This window comes from Lampetra planeri, chromosome 4, assembly GCF_965212315.1.
Source record: "Lampetra planeri chromosome 4, kcLamPlan1.2.h2, whole genome shotgun sequence".
NCBI classification, from domain to species: Eukaryota; Metazoa; Chordata; class Hyperoartia; order Petromyzontiformes; family Petromyzontidae; genus Lampetra; species Lampetra planeri.
Window position 1 is genome coordinate 19,903,238 of NC_136110.1, and position 21,372 is coordinate 19,924,609.

Genomic DNA, 21,372 nt, shown 5'->3' on the forward strand with positions numbered 1-21,372 from the left:
GAGTAATGGCGAGCGAGTGATCTCCACACAGGTTCCAGCAACAACGCCCACGGAAACGGTGACTCCTGGCGACTGGCTACGGGAGCTGGTGGCGGGGATCACGGGGGCCACGTCGCTGGTGGAAGGGGAGGTAAACGGAGTGCGTACCCGAATTCTGCTGGACACGGGGGCGGTGGCCTCGCTCGTGAGCGCAGCGCACTGCAGCGCGATCGGGGTCGACGTGCGTCACCTGCAGGCACCGGACCGCGCGCTGCACACGGCGAGCGGAGCCGGAATGGGGCTGCTGGGGAGAGCCACCCTAGAGGTCCGCATAGGCAGTCAGGTGTGCAGCCAGGAGTTCTACGTGTCGAGTGCGTTGTGTCACGAGTGTATCGCAGGTACCGACCTCTTAGAACGGCTGGGACTCAACGTGCAACCCCGCCAGCGATGCGCCACCATGGAGAGCAACGGCGAGCGGATACCGTTCCTGGGACGAGAACCAACGCGCCCCCGCTTCGCACCTGTGGTCGCTATCCTGGCGACGGCAGTCACCATCGGCCCGCTCACCGAGATGCTGGTGCCGGTGGCAACATCCCCCACCGACCCCGCGCTCCGACCATCAGGAGAGGTAATGCTAACTCCTCACCCGGAGTTGGCAAAACGGTATGGGATAGTGGGATCCGCCACGTTGGTAAACGCAGATGGGGACCGATTGTTTATGCGGATGTTTAACCCCCACAGTACCCCAGCGATACTGCGGCGGCGCACCCCGATAGCCACCGTACACCCCCTGCACGCACGCCACTCTAACGACTCGGTGTTTGCACTCTGGGCTGAGGACCCCGGGCGTCCTGAGGGTGACCAGGACCTGGCCTGGCGAGTCGGCCCGACTCCCCGAGCCGAGGTCGTTCCCCTGCTCGACGCGTTACATGTACCATGGGCGGATTTACCTAAGGGAGAGGCCGATCGGCTGCGCGAGTTACTGCGGGAGTATGCCGACGTATTCAGTGAACACGACTCGGACGTGGGTCGGACCGATCTTGTTAAGCACCAAATTGACACCGGTGCAGCCCGACCCATCAAACTCCCTGCGTACCGAGTGGGCGCACCCGAACGCGCCCAGATCAAAGAGGCAGTTGGGGACATGCTTCGCGATAACATAATTCAGCCCTCGGCGAGCCCCTGGTCAGCCCCAGTGGTACTAGTAACGAAAAAGGATGGGTCAACCCGGTTCTGCGTCGATTACCGTAAACTAAATGCAGTCACGCTCGGCGATGCCTTCCCCATACCCCGCATCGACGACACCTTCGACAGCCTCGCCGGAGCGCGGTATTTTTCCACACTCGATCTCGCGTCCGGGTACTGGCAGGTGGAGATGGCGGAGGAGGATCGGCCGAAAACCGCATTCACCACCCCGATGGGACTATTCGAGTTTCGAGTACTCCCGTTCGGACTCACCAATGCGCCTGCGACGTTCCAGCGGCTGATGGAGTTGGTGATGCGGGGCTTGCAATGGGAACAGTGCCTGATTTACTTGGACGATGTGATAGTGTTCAGTAGATCTTTGTCTGAGCATTGGTCCAGGCTTCGAGAGGTGTTCCAGCGACTGCGAGCGGCTCATCTCAAGCTCAAGCCACGTAAGTGTCACAGGTACAGGATGGGGCGGAACGAGTCATCGCGTACGCCAGCCGGACCTTGAGTGGGGCCGAGCTGAACTATTGCGTGACCCGCCAAGAGTTGTACGCCGTGATTTTCGCATGCAAACAGTTCCGGCCGTATTTGTACGGCAGGAGATGTCGCGTACGCACTGACCATTATGCTCTGCAGTTCCTTCTTACATTCAAGGAGCCGCGGGGGCAGATGGCCCGGTGGTTGGCGCAGTTGCAGGAGTACAACCTGCAAATCGAGTATCGGGCTGGCCGGACGCATGCAAACGCGGACGCCTTGTCGAGGCGACCCACGTTGTACGCCGAGACAAGGGCGGAGGAGGCCTGCCCGTGTTTCACGGGGGGACGCTGCCGGCAGGCAACGGACCCCCGAGCGGCCGCGGCCACTGACCCCCCCCCAGCGAGAGAGAGTGCAGTGTGCGCCACAGAGGCCCTCACAGGTGGCACCGAGGATCCCGTCGACCGCCCGGCAAGCGCGGGACCCGCGGCTCGGGACCCGATCGGACGGATCCAGGAGGACGTCGGCTGCGCCTTCCCGGGCCTGAACGACGAGCAGCTGAGACAGACCCAGCAGCGAGATCCCGATCTGGCGGCAGTGGAGGCGGCCCTGCGGGAGGAAAAGAGCGCCCTACCAGGACCCTGGAGCGGTTTGTATGCCCGGTTGTGTGTGCAGAACGGAGTGGTACGGGAGTTAACCGAGGCCGGCCAGCCGGGGTGCATCTGTGTTCCTGCCCAGGTGCGACCCCAGCTGCTTCGGCTGGTGCATGACCACCCACTCGGGGGCCACGATGGGGAACGACGCACTCGAGAGACCCTGCGTCGCCAGTATCTCTGGCCCAAATTGGCACAAGACGTGGCGGCCTGGGTACAGGGCTGCCGCGCCTGTCAGCAGTGCGGGCCGAAACCGGCACGATACCAGGTGCCCCTAAGGCCGTTCCGCGTCAGCCGCACGAATCAGCTGGTCGGGATTGACCTACAGGGGCCATTCCCGCGATCCCATCGAGGCAACCGATATATCCTTGTCGCAGTAGAGTATTTCACCCGCTACCCCGTGGCAGTGGCCATCCCTGATAAAACGGCCTTGGTGGTGGCCCGGGCATTCGTGGAACACTACGTACTTAAGCACGGGATCCCAGAACGAGTCCTCACCGACCTGGGTAGCGAGTTCGAGGCCGAGTTGTTCCAGGCACTGTGCCGAGAGTTCGGAATCCAGAAGGACCGAACCACAGCGTACCACCCCCAAGCGAACGGTATGGTGGAGCGCATGAATCAGACCCTAGCGGGGAAACTCAAACGTATGGCGGCCGCAAATCAACGGGATTGGGACGAACACCTCCCCTACGCCCTTTTCGCCTACGCCACCACCGTACACACGTCGACGGGACAAACCCCGTTTTTAATGATGTTCGGCCGTGAGTCTCGTTTACCCGCAGATCTGCTATTCGGCGTCCCTTCCCCCCAGCCGGAGGAGGGAAGCCGCCCCGTGGAACACCTGTTGGAGACCCTGCGAGAAGCCCGAGGCCGAGCATACCCGCAAGGGGAAGCCGCGCATCGGCGGCAGGAACAGGGCACCCGACCCCGCATGGAACCCCCCTTATTCCTGACAGGTGCTAAGGTGTGGCTACACACCCCTCGCGTCGGGGCCGGGCAGGTGGGGAAACTGACGACCTACTGGCGGGGACCCTGGACCGTGGTGCGGCAGATATCCCCCTGGACGGTACTAATCTATGGCGGGGAGAGGGATCGAGAGACGGTGGTCAACGTCCGCCGCTTAAAACCGTGGAAAGCGGCCCCGGCGAGAGAGGACCCCGTCACCCGAAGGCCCCGAAATCCCGGAGTACCCGCACCCCTCGTGTTGGGGGGCCTCGCACACTACATGGGCCCCGCCGGGCCCCCGAGACGCCCCGATCCAGTCCGGAGAAGACGCGGACGACGGCCACTAAACCCTTCCGCTGCTGAGTTTGTGCCCCAGCCCACAGGTGCCGGAGGACGGGGAGAGCCGCTGGAGTGGAGGAGGAGACCGCCGCAGGAGCTACAGAGGACGGAACCACCCGCCCCGAGGCCAGCCACCAGGTCCGGACGGATCCCCCGGACCCCGCAACGTTTCCTCGTGGGCGCGGCCCAAGCGAGGTGCTCCAGTCAACCCGGGACGGGGACTGGCACCTCGGGGGGCTATGTGATGCCGCCGCCACGAAGCCGTTCGGCAGGCGCCCAAACCCCCGACTTCGCCACCACCAAGCAACGGAGCCAACCCCGCGTCCCCCTCACCTCACCTCACACGAACACACCCGCACGCATTCCCCCCCCCCCCCATAGAGCTCCGAGGGGAGGTCACCTGGCCGACCGGTTTTTATCCGAGAAACCCTTATCGGGGTTAACTCTCACGGTTTCCGGCGATCAGGGAATTGGACGACCTCCCCTGTGCTACGTTGCGCCGCGGCGCTGCGACCAGCCGTAATATGGTGTGGTCGCGGCATGGGGCATTCGGCCACCGCGGTTGAGGTGCATTTTCCCCCCACACACACCCCCACGGGTCGACGGGGCAAGCAGGGGAGGGACGGGACAGCACGAATAGCGGGACCGCAGGAGCTGTTGCGCATAGTCATGGAGGGTTGGGATAATTACGCTTGAGCGCGCAGGCACCATTGTTAGGGGAGTTAAAGGATAAGGCTATTAGTATAAATAATTGGGAGAGGGGAGGCGCGCGAGGAGCCATGCACAGCTTCCCACGACGGGCCTTTGTGATGGACACCGCCGCATGAACCTCGATGAGGGGGGCCTGCGTGAGAAAAGGATTGATTGGAATTTGCGCCGTGCAGGTCGCTCATTGATTAGCGGAACAAAGGCACCGCGGAGCTGCCTGGCCCGGGCGAGGGGGGCGCGTGCCATTGTTTGGAGTTCACGCCGCGCGGACAAAGGATTAATTAGCATAGCGAAGGCGCACGGTGCGTGGGAAGGGGGTAGGGGTCCGGGAATCAGGATAAATGGGAAGCGCAAAGGGGAAATCGGACGGTTCTCTCCAGGCCAGCGGACCCGCAGCAGCTCCAGCCAGCGACCCGGACGTCCGTGCGACGCATCGAGGTGCGCTGTTAGCACCGGGAGCAGCGAACCACCGCGGGCACCAAACAGTGAGTGGGGAGGTGAAGTAGGGTAGCGTAAGCCGATACATAGGGAATAGGTACAGGTTCGGGTGGAATAGGCCAGCCTCGTCGACTCACTGATTCCACATCAATTCGCAGGTAGCATATAATAAATCATTAATAGCGAAGCGTGGTCTCGCGTGATCTTGTTGAGCAGTGTGTCGCGTGGGGAGCTGCGCGTGTGTGCGTGCGACCACCCCGTGTGCGATACAGGTGCGCGATCATAACGCGAGTTGAGTTGGAGTGCGCGGAGCGGCGTGTGTGTGTGTGGGCGTGCGTACGTTCGCTCCGTGTGGGTTGCAGGCGCGCGATTAGGACAGGGAGGTATCGTAGTAGGGAGGGGCAGAATACTACTCGGTAATTAGCCATGCCGGCTACGCGGACCCGCGGGGGAGGGGAATCCTCGGGCGATGGTTCCCACGCCACGGGTGAGGAACCTAGCAGCGGGGGGGGCAATTGATGATGCTAGCCCGGCCGTTAGCATTATCGAGGGAGGGATCTCGGGGGCTAGCGACCCCCACACTGCGAGTACGGGATCAACGAACCGCCGTGGGCATCTAACAGGGAGTAAGAAGGTGAAGTAGGATATCGTAAGCCGATAAATAGGGAATAGGTCCAGGGGAAGTAGGATAGGCCAGCCTCGTCGACTCATACTGACATAACATTAAATTACCAGGTAGCAGATAATAAATCATCAATAGCGAAGCGTGGTCTCGCGTGATCTTGTCGTGCAGCGTGAGCGCGTGGGTGAGCGTGTGTACGCAGTGGTTCTGTAGTGCTGCGGCTCGCCTCGGGGGAGCGCGGCGCAGAGCGGTGCGAGAGTGGGTGTCGCGTGTGTTCACTCCGTGTGTGATACAGGTGTACGATCATAACGCGAGTAGTCAGTGTGGAGTTGGAGCGCACGGAGCGGTGTGTGTGTGCGTACGTTCGCTCCGTGTGGGTCGCAGGTACGCGATTAGGAAAGGGAGGTATCGTGGTAGCGTAAAGGGGGACATAATACTACGCGGTATCCAACCATGCCTACTACGCGGACCCGCGGTGGAGGGGAATCCTCGGGCGACGGCTCCCACACCATGGGAGAGGAACCTAGCAGCGGGGGGGGGCGATTGATGATGTTAGCCCGGCCGTTAGCATTATCGAGGGAGGGATCTCGGGGGCTAGCGACCCCCACATAGCACATGCAGCCTGGTTCGTCGTGCAATGCATGAAACACTGCGCTTCCACTCTCCCATTGCCATATACAGTGACTCATCCAATGTCTTTGCGAAGAATGGAATATCTGAACATGTCATGTTGCACACATATAGCCCTTTTGTCAATACACTGCTGGATGATGGCCTCCACGTGGCATGTACAACAATGGATGCTGCTGCACTGAGATCGACTGACAATGCAGCGTGTGGCTGTGATGGCTGTTATTCAGCCTCTGCCGTTACCTGCCAAGGCCAGGAGTTGGCGCGAGCCTCGACGCCGTTCACCACGCGGATCTGGGGATACGCTGCGATCCCACAGCTCTGAGCAGAAACCTCAGCTGTAAGGAACAATAGCAAACACGCACAAATCTATACACAATAGCAAACACGCACAATACTATACACAATAGCACTAACGCACACAATAGCACAAACAATACCACACAAGTCTTCCTGATGTGTTTTTGGGTTGAACCTTGTACTGTTCTGCATGATGTCCGATGTTTCACTCCACGTTACAGGAGCTTCTTTTACATATATTGTTTTATTTAAAACCCGAAACCGCGATCATGACAAAGGGCATATCACCGTACATGCAACGTTTGCATATCCAGGTTTTGTGCCCTCGGGTAATTTTTTTCTCCTCAACCTGGGGCTATTGTGGGTATGTCGGGATCCTTTTATAACCCATGTGGTATAACCAAATTAACGAGTGACGTGAAAAAGGAGAGAAATTGGAGCCCAGATCCGCCCATTCCCCTCCTAGGAACTACTCTCATTCAGAGCATATTGAAAATAATGTGAGGCCTGTGGCATGTTCCCCACCTCCTCACCATTTCTTCTGGTTCCCCTGTTCGGATTCATCATCGTATTGCCCTCATGTGATCCGTATTATTTAGGGTTATAAACTAAGGTGCTCCATTGCGACCATAGTGTATGATGATCGACTCCAATGTCGCCAGGAAGGGGGTTTGGGGTCCTTCCAATGAGCTAAGTTAGTTTTCCTCGCCATGGTATTTAAGGCTTGGGGTCACGTGTTCTGGTGTTTGGATATCCCCGCAGGATTCAGGCCCCACAGGGGGGAATACACAGAGGGCCCAACATTCGTGCCACAGATAATATTAAAGTATTTGCCAATGCCCTGGAAGAATTTAGCGATATCCGGGCACAGTCAAAACGCATGTAGGTATGTCTGGTGCCAGGAACTTCTTCTAGAACTCAGTCCAGTTCCTGAAGAAAATGGAATGGTTGCTACACTTAATCAAATGCGTGCATTCTAATCACTCAGCAGCTCAAGGTGTCAGAAAGAGGAGCACTCACCTCCAACCAGCAGGGCAGCGCAGACAAGAAAGGCGAGCATGGTTGATCGATGACTCTCCAATTTGCTGGAGATTGAGCTTCTTGATCACGAGTGAATCCTCTCCACTGCCGTGTCTCACAGTTGGGATTTCTTGACTTTTATACAGAATATGCTGCACACGTGAGACCTCTAAAGGCAAACAGAATTAGGAGGTCCAACTGGCGAACGCATTCATATGCAAATGTAAGGTTGATTTATTCCAAATAAAGACGTTGCAGTGTCTCTACTGTCAGTAGGTGGGAAGTGGTGGACTATTCATGTTTTATTTTTCGAGGGCTTTCAACGTTGTGTAGGAAACGTACACATATATCCAATGTTGTGTCGTTATGCAAACACAGATTACATCCTGGTTGGTATTTGACTCCGCCTATTATTTCCAAGTGGTTGATAAAACGAGTAATACCTAGTAGTACCTCTTTGTGCGAATGTAATAGTGGTAGTTTTACAGGGATACTGTCTCCCACCATAAGTATGGGGAATCATCACCACTGGCTTTTGGCCACCACTGAAGTGAACACTGCCCAACACTGGTTGAACAGGGAGACACTTACCTGGCTTTCAATTTGAAATGTCATTCTGTTCACCTTATTTGAAGGGCATTTAGTAATTCTTATTTTCTTTTTCAATTAAAACGGGTACAAAATATAGCTGTTATGATAAAGTGTTTTAAAAGACAACAGAGAAGATGCGTTTATTAGACTAAATATTGTCTTTGGGGTATACCTGGACCTTTTAAACATGTTTGCTTTTAAGCTTGCCATTCTAAAGTGGAATGCTTGTGGACCAGTAGATATTTGAGAATCTTCCACACGTGATGCGATACAAAATGGCCAGGAGATGTCCATTAGTGGAGAGCATCGAGTGTTTTCCCACATGCCTACGTGCTGGTTTACTTATAGTTTTTGGGTTTCCTTCCAACACACCAAGTACTCATTAAAGGATTTGGTGAAACATCCCAATCGAGCGTTTTCCACTTCTTCGCTAAAGCAGCAGATGTTGCACTACAGATTCCAAAGAACTGGAAATCGACTGTGTGCAGCGCACACAGCCGTGACCTCGTGGCCTCATGTGGCATACCGGCATTGGGTTTCTCAAAGCGGAGCGGTGCACAAACAAGCCACACACTCTACACCTCTTTATTCCTCACACCGCACGAGTCTGCCAGGAGTTGTGCTCTACATTTATGCGCCAATTCCCAAATGATGTAAAGGGAGTCCCTGGGTTACGGAAGGTTTAGGTTCCTGAGAACGATCCGTCCCCTGAATTTTCCATATGTCGGAAACTGAACAATTTTCCCACAAAATCAGGATTAAATCCCATAACCGGAAATAGTTGTACCTCCCCTACCCGATTACTAGGTTCGTTTCCTCTCAGTATTTCACTTGGGTGTGGAAATAGTTAAAGGATGTTAGCTTTACTGTGATGCGTGCATGTATAGCATTAGCTATACATGCACGCTTCACAGATAAGAAATGTGCTATTATATTCAAAAGTAGAACATATGGCCCGGTTTCATGACAAAAAATGCAAACAGATATATATCATTTGTGCGTAGTGTATTATCACGACTAATTGGCTGTGTCGGGTGGTGGCGGGTTTAACGACACATTTATATTTACGCGATCTAAACCAATAAAACCACTGTTATGGATAATATTGGTCGCCAAAGCCTACGTGTTAAAGATAATGTGTATACACCTGTAAAAGCAGCAGGCCAGGAATGCACACATTCGCTCAATAATGCACGAACAATGATAATAACGTGCAAAATTAGGATATTGGCTCTTGGATTAACAGAAGAATGCTGTCATGTGATTACCCCATAAAAGGTAGAACAACATACTTCGGTTTGTTCATGCGTGAGACTCATGTACAGAGATAAACTAAGGCAACTGAAATATTCTCGGGATTCACTATGCATGCCTGAGTCACAAAGGCAGTGGGAGAGTCTTTGGGAACAGCTGTTGAAATACGGCGCAAGCTGCAATCTTGTTGCCGCCAGAGGGCAGCACAGACAAACGGTTGTGGCTAAACAGCCACGCGGTTGCAATTTAAAGGCAAAAAAAAACATCTAAATTAATATTTACTTTGTTTGGCTCAAATCGCGTGATCACATTGCTAATATGTACCTTACACCCTTATCCACCCGAAACAATTCGAAAAAGTTAAATCAGGTGAACAAACGCGCAGATGTTTATTACTGCAGCACACCGGTATGCTGAAGAGCAATGCACAACATTTAACAATTATATTCGACGTGTTCGCTGGTAATCACATCCAGCATCACCGGGTGATCCTCAGAGTTGAACTCTTGCAGGAGATGATGATTGCCAGAGTTTAACTATTTGTTTCCAGCGTGCTTTAAAGTTCCTGTGGTGTTGCGATTTCTCGTCATTTGCAGGATTGAACTATAAAAGTTTGTTTGGCCACGTTACCATGTAAGGAGTTGGAAACGATGAGGAGTAATGTTGATAGGTTAACTCCTGAGAGCGAGATTCACACGTTGTGTAGGCACAGAGTGGCCCGGCCGGATCACACGGAGCTTTGGTCGTACAGAATTTGTCAAAAGAGCGGTATTTGCATTCAAAGGTGCAGGAAATAAGATGAGTGCACAAATAACGAAGGAAGAATTAGACACAGGCACATGCCATTTTCATTTGCTCAAGATGCACGCGATTTGACAGTTTGTCAAATGTCATGACATTCGCAAGATAGCACGTCATTCGTTCATCATGCATAGTCAGCGAAGGACCGTTGTGCCAAACGTGTGACCTGTTGCGACAACATTCACATAAACTGCTCTTGCTAACACACACTGGCGTCTCAAGTGATTTGTTTGATCCACGTATCACGGGGGCGACCACGGGGGTGGCGCCATGCGTTTGAGGGTCGCAGTCCAATTCGAATGTCGACCGCCAACCGCCAACTTAAGTGCGCAATTTGCTGGAGATTGCGTGTTAAGACGAGGCGACGTGTCCAAAAAGTGACACCACGTCTCCATCGAACGAAGCTCTCGATCGATAGGAGACCAGTCGCAGATACAATGGTGACATTTCTGACAAAGTCGAACCATCGGGTGCCAAGAAGGCATCTTTGGCATCGCATACGGAAGGACTACAACCGATCCAAATCAGCTTGCACCTGCACAAAGAAAAAAAAGCGTACATTTAAGATCATGACAACATAAAGGCCACCTTTAAAGCTAAATATAATTGTTGTTATGTAATATCCTTTGAATAAAAAACAATATTTAGGTTTAAAAATATGTTTTTTTCTCTCCTGCAATTAATTTGAATGGTAATTTATTTAAAATATTCACAACTCTTCTTTATGATCTGCCCAAGTGTAAGTAACAATGGTATGGCTACATCTGCTCCCTCCTCTTAAATGAACATCTATCTGTTTACCATATTCAGACAGCGAAGACAACTCGGTGGCTACCAAGGTAACTACATTTCTAGTGCTGGTCTTTCAAATGAAAGCACATTGCATACAGAACACACAGTTCCTGACAGCAGGGCAGCGTGTGATTAATGGCGTTTGATACGCCAGGTAGACTCATTCAAATTAGATAGGCAAACGCAAATACACACCAGGACATACCAGTGTCTCACAGAAATGCTTCCTGCATGCAAACTATCCTTAGAAATAAAACAAATGTTCCTCCAGCCCTAGCAATGTCAACGGTTTATACACGGAATTTGAAGCAGTTGGCAATGTTTGCATCGCTCATATAGTTTCTGCTACGAATAATAAATAACTCAGATATGCGAGCAAACAAATTTGTATTCACTTTTATAATTTGATAATTTGCATGATACAGGTCAGTGAGTCTTATTATCTGAGTTTCCGAGTTGATGTGGCGGGTGGGGGAGGGATACTATCATCCTCGTTTTTACCACTCACGTTATTTTATTTTATTTAACACAGGTAAAAGGATGCATTCATGCTTTTGGTCATCACTGCAGGGTCACCCATCCACACATAAATGCATCTGCTGGAATAGGTTGGATTTGGTTCTAGTTTGACATATTGTTAATGGATCATATAACCTATTGACACTCGGACAAACTCTATAGTCTAACCAGTCGTTAAGCTCATTAAGCCATGTCCACGAGAATTACATTTTGCAAGAGACTTATCGAAGCAGTAATGCTGATGAAATTATCAATAAATTGTGTTAACTTTAAAGCTGCTTTATGTCATCCTTGTGCACGAGCCTTGAGTATTGGCAACAATAAACAATGCATAGATACCCAATGCAGAGCCGGACACGAGTACTCATGGGGCTCTCAGAGTTCCAGTTTCTGAATGAAAAACTCCACAAATAACTATTTGTTGAGCGAACTGGCTGCGGGACCACCTACGCAGGAACCTTCATAGCGAGCGCTGTACACACATACAGCATTTGAGAGCACTTCATTGTTTAAAAAATTAACCCGTAAAAACAAAGTTTTTCACTCTAAATCCTTTATATGCGTGGCGGCTAGAGTCCTTTCGTCCTCTGGCTTGAGATGGCTGCCACCTATGGGTCAGATGATTGTCTGCCAGCATTAAGCAATTGGTAATTAAATATTTAAAAAAAATTCCCTAAACAGTGTAAAATTTTGGAAAAAAAATTTCACTAAAATTAATTGTCACGCACAACGAGTCTGTGTGGAAAATGTCAGCTCGATTGGATCACGGGAAGTGGGTTTAAAAACGACCGAAAGATTTGCACGGTCGTAAGCAAGAAAGCAAGCACGCAAGCACGCAATCAAGCAAGCAAGCGAACTTAATATAAAGGATTTAAAAATATATTCGCCTGTGGAGGACGCGGGGATCGATCCCGCGACCTTTGGCATGGGAAGCAAGGGCACTACCAACTGCGTTACTCCGCCACGGCCTGTGGAGGGGTTACGCTCTGGGCTCTTACACTCTGACGTTCAGCCAAAGCCATAAATGCGTTCTATTTGAATATATGTAAAATATTTTTTTTTTGCCTAAAAAGTGTAAAATTTTGGGATTTTTTTTCACGAACAATAATTGTCTGGCACAACGAGTCTGTGTGGAAAATGTCAGCTCGATTGAATCACGGGAAGTGGGTTATAAAACGACCGAAAGATTTGCACGGTCCTAAGCAAGCACGCAAGCAAGCAAGCACGCGAACTTAATATAAAGGATTTAAAAAAAGGTTAAAAACAAGTTTTTCAATGCACACACTTTTATTGGCACTAAAGTAAAAAAATATATATTTTACCACGGAAATTAATACAATTTGACGTGCTAAATAAAAGTGGGTGGCTTGCATAAAGAAAATTATGGTAATCAACGTACATTATACATGCACCTAATCCATGCACATTGTTCTTGTATCCCCTTTCATTTGTGTACACTAAAATAGCAGTACCTGTCATTGTCTACTCACAGGTAATCCCCATTAACGTATGGTAACCTGGATAGACATGCATGTAAACAATGTATTATACTGGTAGGAACCTCCTGGTTACACCAGCCCACAGGGGATTATTGTGTCCGTCCGTCCGTCGTGCATCCAAAAAAGGGAGGGGTGGGGCTGGGTGGAGAGGGGAGGGTGGGGAGGGGCTGGGAGGGGAGGGTGGGGAGGGGCTGGGTGGGGAGGGGAGGGTGGGGAGGGGCTGGGTTGGGTGGTGGCTGGTGGGAGGAGTGGGGCTGGGTTGGGAGGGGCTGGTCACCCCGTGGTGCCCTTATAAAACTCAACGTTTAACCTACTCACGCCGGCTTGTGCCCGCCCTCACAGTCGGCCATATTTGCGGAATACACCATGCCGCCGTTGACCCTGGCCATTGACCGAGCAACCCAACGTTCCTACCAGCTCCCTCCGCAGGAATGTGTTTTAATTATTCGTTTCCAAGCAGCACTAAGTGTATAGCTATCCGAACGGTTCAAAAACAGATTTCTTCTTTGGTTTTTTCGGTAAAGTCACGTATAAAGATAAAATAATAAATTAAATAATAGCATACGACGTTTCGATTGCAACACAAGCAATCATCATCAGGTATAATGAAATAGCGACATAGAATCTAACCAGAGAACTATAGACAGACATATAAGCAGACAGATATCACCAAGATACATAGAGAGAGCAAACCCAGGTACAGAGAGGGGTGATCGTCTCTGTACCTGGGTTTGCTCTCTCTATGTATCTTGGTGATATCTGTCTGCTTATATGTCTGTCTATAGTTCTCTGGTTAGATTCTATATCGCTATTTCATTATACCTGATGATGATTGCTTGTGTTGCAATCGAAACGTCGTATGCTATTATTTGATTTATTATTTTATCTTTATACGTGACTTTACCGAAAAAACCAAAGAATAATTCCTGCAGTCACGAAAGCTCCAAAATTAAAACAGATTTCTCTCAATTTCGATAGATTATCCAATTAGTCTTAGCCAGTTGTAACTAATTTTGCACGTAACTTTAACAGTATCAAAATCAATTGAGTGTCCTTGTTGGGTACGCGTGTTCTACCACTACCGACAGTTATATTTGGGAGTATTTAATATTCCTTTGCTGTTCTTTTAGTCTCGTGGTGATCATTCGTCCTGTCTGCCCAACATAGCATTTTCCACAAGAACAAGTAATCCGATACATACCTTCTGTTGATAGATTCGGTAATACAACTTTAGTACCAGATGTTAGTTTCTATATTTTACGTCCCATGTCAAATCTGACTTGTTTTTCCAAAATATGGCTAGTTTATGATTTACTCCTGCAGGGCATGGTTGGTGTATTTAATGTAGGTCAGTAATGTTTGTACAAACAATGATTATGATGTCCAAATCCTGTAGCTCGACTTTGGGTCATTGGGACAACTAGCGGGTGATATTATCCGCAGAAACTCATTGCGACTGCTAATGGCTGAGTAGTGCTCTTCCTGCCATATTCCACAGAGTATTGCACTTCATGTAGTGACGCTTTTAGTAACTATTCGACTACAGCCCTTAAAACAGGAATTGTATTAACTAGTGACTGATGAGTGTTCAGTGAGTGGTGAGAGCAAGAGTAAGCAGCGTCAAGCAAGTGGTGAGTGTGAAGTGAATGATGTATGTCAGTTTTAGTGTGTCAGATGAGTTCCAGGTGAGTGGTGATTGTCTGGTAAGGTTCAGCTGAATAGTGATGGTCAGGCGTGTCGTGAGTGTGGTGAATGTAAGTATTGGTTGAGCGCAAGATGAGTGGTGAGTGGTGTTAGGTGTCTGGAGATACGTCCACTGGTCATTTAATAAAATCTGAATTTTCTTTGCATTTTTTTTTATTTTGCACTAATACAAAATACTGTATACACCATAAGACCAGAAATATATGGAGCTCACTGCAGTATGATGAATCCAGAAAAACACATCAGATATATTAGTAATTTTAAAATACATTATCTTTACAATGATGTATCACCCTGAATCAACTCTCTTCCCACAATACACCATGATATATCCTGACCCAATCCTAACTCAATTGATATTGGACTGTACATGTGCACCAACCAAACCATTTAAAGGTAGTCCAATGGTCCGGTGAGCTTGTAGCTCCAATTGTTGCTTGAGAATACATAATTTTTAAACTAAGTGGATAATGTAAAAATGTAGCATTTATATGCAATGTTGTTTAACAATGACTACACAAAGGTAGCGTATTTTAAATTGGTGTGTAAAGTGCAGTGTTATGGTGGCACTTCAAAGTTGCTAACTGTCTGATCTAAATGCTAAATTGTGTCAGCGTCAATAACATCGGTAACATGTCTGGCATGGCCATACAAAGACACTGAATCGAACCACACATTATATGCTCACAAGCCTAGTCCTACATTAAAACATGCAATACCCGTAACTAGAAACTGTAATTATAGTATTAGTGGTAGCATTGATGCAAAGAGCGTGAAGCTTTAAGTCTGCGGCTTCTTGAATGCGGCAATTGTGGCATTAACTCCGCTGCTGACGCTCTGCTCTCCCTCGGCGAGCTTCGGTGCTTCACGGTACACGCTCATGACCTACGGGAGAAACGTGGAATGGGTGGTGTTAGAACGTTAGTGCCTACAGCTAACGAACATGATAGCATTCATACCTGATACCAGCCACACCGATTCTACATGCCACCCTTGCATTGTGATCGATAAAGATACATAGGTCATCACACTGAGCCATCGCTTCTTCTATTATAGTCTAAACCTGACCCATCTTGTGGTTTCATGTTTCCATTTGATTGCTGACCACTGGGTTTCACTGTCAATGTCTGTCTTGGTAACACTCCCATTTCAATCCTACACATATGCCCCATCCATACAACCTTTCCCTGACTAAGTACGTGGTTGTAGGTTAAGTCACACATACATTGATATTTACAACAATATCAACATTGACAATTATGTTTCCATTTATAAGACCAATAACAAGAATCACATTAACAGTGACGTGTTGTTGAAAATAATTTTGAATGTACCATTTGTATGACAATTATAATGACATTGCTACAGTAATTGCATCAATATTGACATTCACAGCGAGATCATGGTAAGAACGTTGACATTGACAGCCTCGGCACTCACAACGCTGATCCAGCTGTTGTAGGCTGATACGCGGGTGAACACGGTGGGCTTGCGGATCGTGTTGCAGTCCAGAGATGAGACGTAGCTGGTAATTCCCTGCACCACCCAGGCATTGTCCCACCGCTGGCAGTTCAGTGGACCACCTCCATCACCCTGTGATGCATACAAGAGGATAGACATGCATCCACGTTAACTCTGGGTAAAGCAGAAATGGGATATGGTGGTAGGTGCTGGCAAGGGTAAGTACAGGAGCTTGTAGCTCTTGTATCGGTATCTGGATGAGACAATTTAGCAAGTGTGCTTTTGGACCGTATTGCTGTGTATTGCCCCGCACTCCTCTGGTAGCTAGGCACACGTCGCAGGGAAACGTCCAAATATGACAAGTGGCAAATTAATACGCACTCTCTTGGCTCTGGCATTAATTTAATCAACGTTTGTACTTTTTTCGTTTGTTCTTTATGGATTGAATTTAGTCATGCATAAACGTATTCTGTGGAATTTTTGTCAAATCTTGGTGTCGGTGGATTTCATTTAGTCATTCTCTTAGTCTAGGCGACTAAAGCAGTCACACTATTTGTCCAGTCTGAGTTATTAATTATTGGGGTGGGATGTGCGCCGCCCCCCTCCGCTCTCTGGGTTTTTTGTTTTCTCTCTTTGCCTGTGTATTTAGTGTTCTTTTTCTGTCTCCACTCGTTTTTTGTCGTTCTTATGTTCTGCTCTGTCTGTGTGTCTCCGTTCCTCGTGTTTTGTGTTTTGTCTCTCTTTGGAATTTTCACACTTAAATTCTAGCTTAGCAATCTTTGAAATACGTAATCGACCGGCTATGCGTTAATTGTGTGTTGACCGACTCTCTGTCTTGCATTACATTACATTTCGATATTTTGCTAGATTTTTTTTATTTAATGTGTCACTCTCCCGTTCTCCTAATTTTCAAGCTTGCTTACTTTACCACCCGTCGTCCTACCCATTGACATGTTAATTTTTTCTCTAACCCCCTCCCTCTCTCCGCCCCCGCCCCCTCTCTCTATTTAAGGCCTCGTCACAGAGACTGTCTCTTTTTTTGTGCCTATGTGTTGCTCTCTCTATGTATCTTGGTGATATCTGTCTGCTTATATGTCTGTCTATAGTTTTCTGGTTAGATTTTTGTTGCTATTTCATTTATACCTGATGATGATTGCATGTGTTGCAATCGAAACGTCGTATGCTATTATTTAATTTATTATTTTATATTTATACGTGATTTTACCGAAAGAAACAAATTCCTGCAGTCACGAAAGCTCCAAAATTAAGATGATCAGGTCAGCCAATCAGTGATCTCAGTGGTCACAGTCATCGCCATGGTTCGTGATTGGTGTCTACTCGCAGTCACTGTTGACAAAATTAATAATCCAAATTAACATTTTGTTGACAACTATTCTCATCAGTCATTTTCGTTAAGGTATTGATGTGGGTTGGCACGCGTTGAACTCCATAAGCACATAGCACGCAGAGCGGGTGCTGCCCCCTGCACAGATGACGCTGCTCCTCAGGCTGCTCCCCCACCAGCTGGGCTGGCTGCACGTCGCGTAGTCCACCACGGGCAGGCTGGCCTGCTGCAACGCGCTGGGGAAGGGGCCGCTGGCTGTTCACGGGCACAGACAACGTGGAGATGGGAGAGCGTGGGTGAAAGTATCGGAGTTACGTGGCGTGAACAGGTTGTCCCCAAATTAACCATTACTCCCCAAGCGAACCATTAACAGGTGCTGGCCAAGTGAACCGTCCGTGTCTCCATGCTCAGAGGGGAAAAGCCACATAGCAACAACACCATTCTACTGAAAGGCTACTTCCCACTCTTGACTATGCAGAGTTGTGTTCAATTTTTCAACTAGCTATGCCAGACGGCCAGGCTCAATAGAGGGGTGACCTCCCCGAACTCGGATGTAGACACACTGTGCTTTTCCAGCAGCACCCTGTAGCTGTAGCCACATCTGTAGGTTGTGGTGGAGGTGGGGAGATAACAGAGCGACGGGCGGTCTTAATCACTTACACCTGTAAAGATAATTGGTGCGAGTTAATGCTTGGTGTTTTCACTGGCACATTGCGGCATCGTGTAAAGGTCATTTATAGAGGCTGCCTCCTTGCTCCGAAGATCCATTGCTCCAACCTTGGTGGCCGCAATGTTGTACAGGAAAATACTGTACAGGACCTGGGCCCCGGTGCAGTTGCACCGCCTGCACACACAATAGCGACGCCACTGGTGCCGTGACTCACGTGAAGCAGCTCGCAGAGGTGATCATCCATTGACTATCAATGAGGGTTTCTCCACAGTAGTTGACACATCTTCTTCCAGAGTACCTCTGCACGAGCGCCTGCAATGCACACACAGCGAAGTGGTGGTAGTTACGGTCATTTGTCTAAGATTTCGTCAAATTTCTATATCGAATAATACAGTCCTAACTTAGCCCTATTGTCAATACACTGTCTCACAATGCTAACCAGAGCTGGTTCTGAAGGGGTGTAACCCGGTACTGGTTCGGATTTCACTCGCCACTGATGCTAGCAGTCGCTGGGAATATAACCCATGTAGCCTGGTTCATAGTGCAATGCTTAAACTACTGCGCGTCCACTCTCCCATGATCGTGCGAAGAATGGAAGATCTGAACATTTCATGGTGCACACATGCAGCCCTTTTGTCAATCCACTGCTGGATGATGGCCTCCACGTGACATATACAACAATGGATGCTGCTGCACTGAGATCGACTGACAATGCAGCGTGTGGCTGTGATGGCTGTTATTCAGCCTCTGCCGTTACCTGCCAAGGCCAAGAGTTGGCACGAGCCTCCACGTCGTTCACCACGCGGATCTGGGGATTCGCTGCAATCCCACAGCTCTGAGCCGACACCGCAGCTGTGAGGAACAAAGGCGCACGCACACAATAGCACACACAATTCTATGCAGTACACACAATAGCGCACACGCACACAATAGCAACAAAAAACACAATCCCACTCACATTATCTCTGATGCGTTTTTGGGTTGTACCTTGTGCTATACTGTATGATGTCCAATGTTTCATTCCACGTCGCAGGAGATTCTTGTACATATATTGTTCTATTTAAAAACCCAAATCAGCGATGAGGGCATATCAACGTACATGCAGGATTTGCATATCCAGGAGTTGTGCTCTCTATGGTAAAACATTTTATCCCCTCAAACAGGGGCTATTGAGGGTATATCAGAATAATTTTTTAAACCATGCGGTATAACCAAAATAACGAGTGACGTGAAAAAGGAGAGAACTTGAAGCTCAGATCCGCCCATTCCTCTTCTTGGAACTACTCTCATTCAAAGTATATTGAAAATAAGGTGATTCCTGAGGCCTGTTCCACCACCTCTTCACCATTTCCTCTGGTTCCCCTGTTCGGATTCATCATCGTATTTCCATTAGGTGATCCGTGTTATATGGGGTTATTAACTAAGGTGCTCCATTGCGGCCAGATAATATAATGATCGACTCGAATGTCTCCAGAAAGGGAGTTTGTGGTCCTTCCAATCACCTAAGATAGTTTTCCTCGCCGTGGTATTAAAGGCTTGGGGTAACGTGTTCTGGTGTTTGGAAATTCCCGCAGGTTTCAGGCCCCATAGGGAGGAATCCACGAAGGACCTAACATTCGTGCCACAGATAATATGAAAGTATTTGACAATGTCCTTGAAAAAAATTGCAATATCCGGGCACAGCCGAAGGGCATGTAGGTATGTCTTGTGTGAGGAGCTTTTTTTAGAACGAAGTACAGTTCCCGAAGAAGATGGAACGGTTTCTCCACTAAATCATATGCGTGCATTGCAATCACTCAGCAGATCAAGGTTTCAGCTAGAGGAGCACTCAACCAGCAGGGCAGTGCAGACGAGAAAGACGAGCATGGTTGATCGATGACTTGGAGCTTCTCAATCACGAGTGGATCCTCTCCACTGCCGTGTCTCACTGCTGGGACCTCTTGGCTTATATACATAATCTGCTGCCCACTTTGGACCTCTATGGGCAAACGGAATAGGGAAGTCCAACTGGCAGACACATCCATATGCACATGTAAAGTTGATTAATTCCAAATAAAGACGTTGCAGTATCTCTATTATGAGGTGAGAGTCCGCAGGTGCGAATTGGTTGGCTATTCATGTTTTATTTTCGAGGGCTTAAAACTGTGTTAGAAACGTTGTAGACATTTAGCCAACGTTGTGTCTTTATGCAAACACAGAAGATCACATCCTGGTTGGTATTTGACTTGGCCTATTATCTCAACTGGTTGATAAAATTAGTAAAATATGTACCACTTTTTTGGAATTTAACAGTGGTAGTTTTACAGGGATACTGCCCCCACCATATGTACGTGGAATCTCCACCACTGGCTTTTGGCCACCAGCGAGGGAAACACTGGCCAACACTGGTTGCACAGGGAGATACTTGTTTGGCTTTTATATTTGAAATTTTACGTGTTGTTCACCTTGTTTGAATGACATTTGGTTATTCTTGATGTTTTTTTATGGATACAAAATGTAGTTGTGATGATAAAGTCTATCACGTATGCACCTTATGAAGCTAGACGTGATAATCGTAGGTGCGGGGGAAGGACAACAAACACAAAAAGCAGTTCTATAGAAAAGAAGCCATTCTAAATAGACCGCAGCAAGGTTAGGTAAAAGTTCAAAAGCAACGAGCCTACGTTTACCTTACCTTTTACCCTTACTCCATACAAATTACCCGATTACAGGGTAATTACTGGGGTACTACACATGACCATGACAAAGGTTTATAACAGGTAAATGCTAGGTAGAACGCTTTATTCATATAGAATACTCTCGAATCGGGCGTTGAGGCTGTCGAAGACACCATCCTCCATAACTTCCTCATCCCAGTCGTCTTGGTCGATGACGATCTCATCAACAACCTGATCAAGTTCATCATTGCCGTCGTCCTGGGATGAACGACGGGCAATAAGATCCTACGCCGCTCCGGCCCAGTTAGACCTTCAGGCAGCTGGCTGCGATCCACGAGCGCAAGCACATGGACTGGATGAAGAGCATCGAGGACAGTGACTGGCAAACACATGTGAGCTCCCGCCCGGCTCTGCTATTCGTGCGTTCTCAGGGAGTTGTTGTCGCCGGCGCTCCAAAGTAGTAGCAGGCCATCTTGTAGTGGGCAGGGAGCAGATCTTTGCGGAGAGACCACCACTGCATTACGTCAAGGAAGGCGCTGGCGGTCGTGACGCCCATAATCATAAAACGATCGACTTCATCGCCGTCATTGATGAAGCTGCCGACGTTGCTGAATAGGGTGCTGAACAGTGACCCCTCTTCCATATGAGCAGCGTCTGCCGTCGGCGGGATCGTGAGCACGTCCGAGTAGCGATGCTGCAGGACAGAGCGGATCGTGGCCTTCAGTGTAGCCAACTCGTCTTGGTCTGTCGTTTTCGGCAGCTGTGGATTAAAGTAGGATG

The 21,372-nt window shown here is 48.9% G+C and overlaps 1 protein-coding gene and 1 pseudogene across 1 annotated transcript in view; both read right to left on the reverse strand.

The window, feature by feature from the left end:
* The window catches only part of LOC144717794 (chymotrypsin-like elastase family member 2A), a 15,478-nt gene extending 8,055 nt beyond the window's left edge, over positions 1-7,423 (reverse strand). The window contains exons 1-2 of the mRNA XM_078593460.1: positions 7,300-7,423; positions 6,223-6,317 (exon numbers count right to left, since the gene is read on the reverse strand). Of these exons, the coding sequence (XP_078449586.1) occupies positions 6,223-6,317; positions 7,300-7,339 (135 nt within the window). The 5' untranslated portion in view covers positions 7,340-7,423. The remainder of the gene's footprint in view (positions 1-6,222; positions 6,318-7,299) is intronic.
* A 7,794-nt stretch (positions 7,424-15,217) lies between these two features.
* On the reverse strand, positions 15,218-19,801 carry LOC144717795 (chymotrypsin-like elastase family member 2A; annotated as a pseudogene).
* Positions 19,802-21,372: the final 1,571 nt, after the last annotated feature.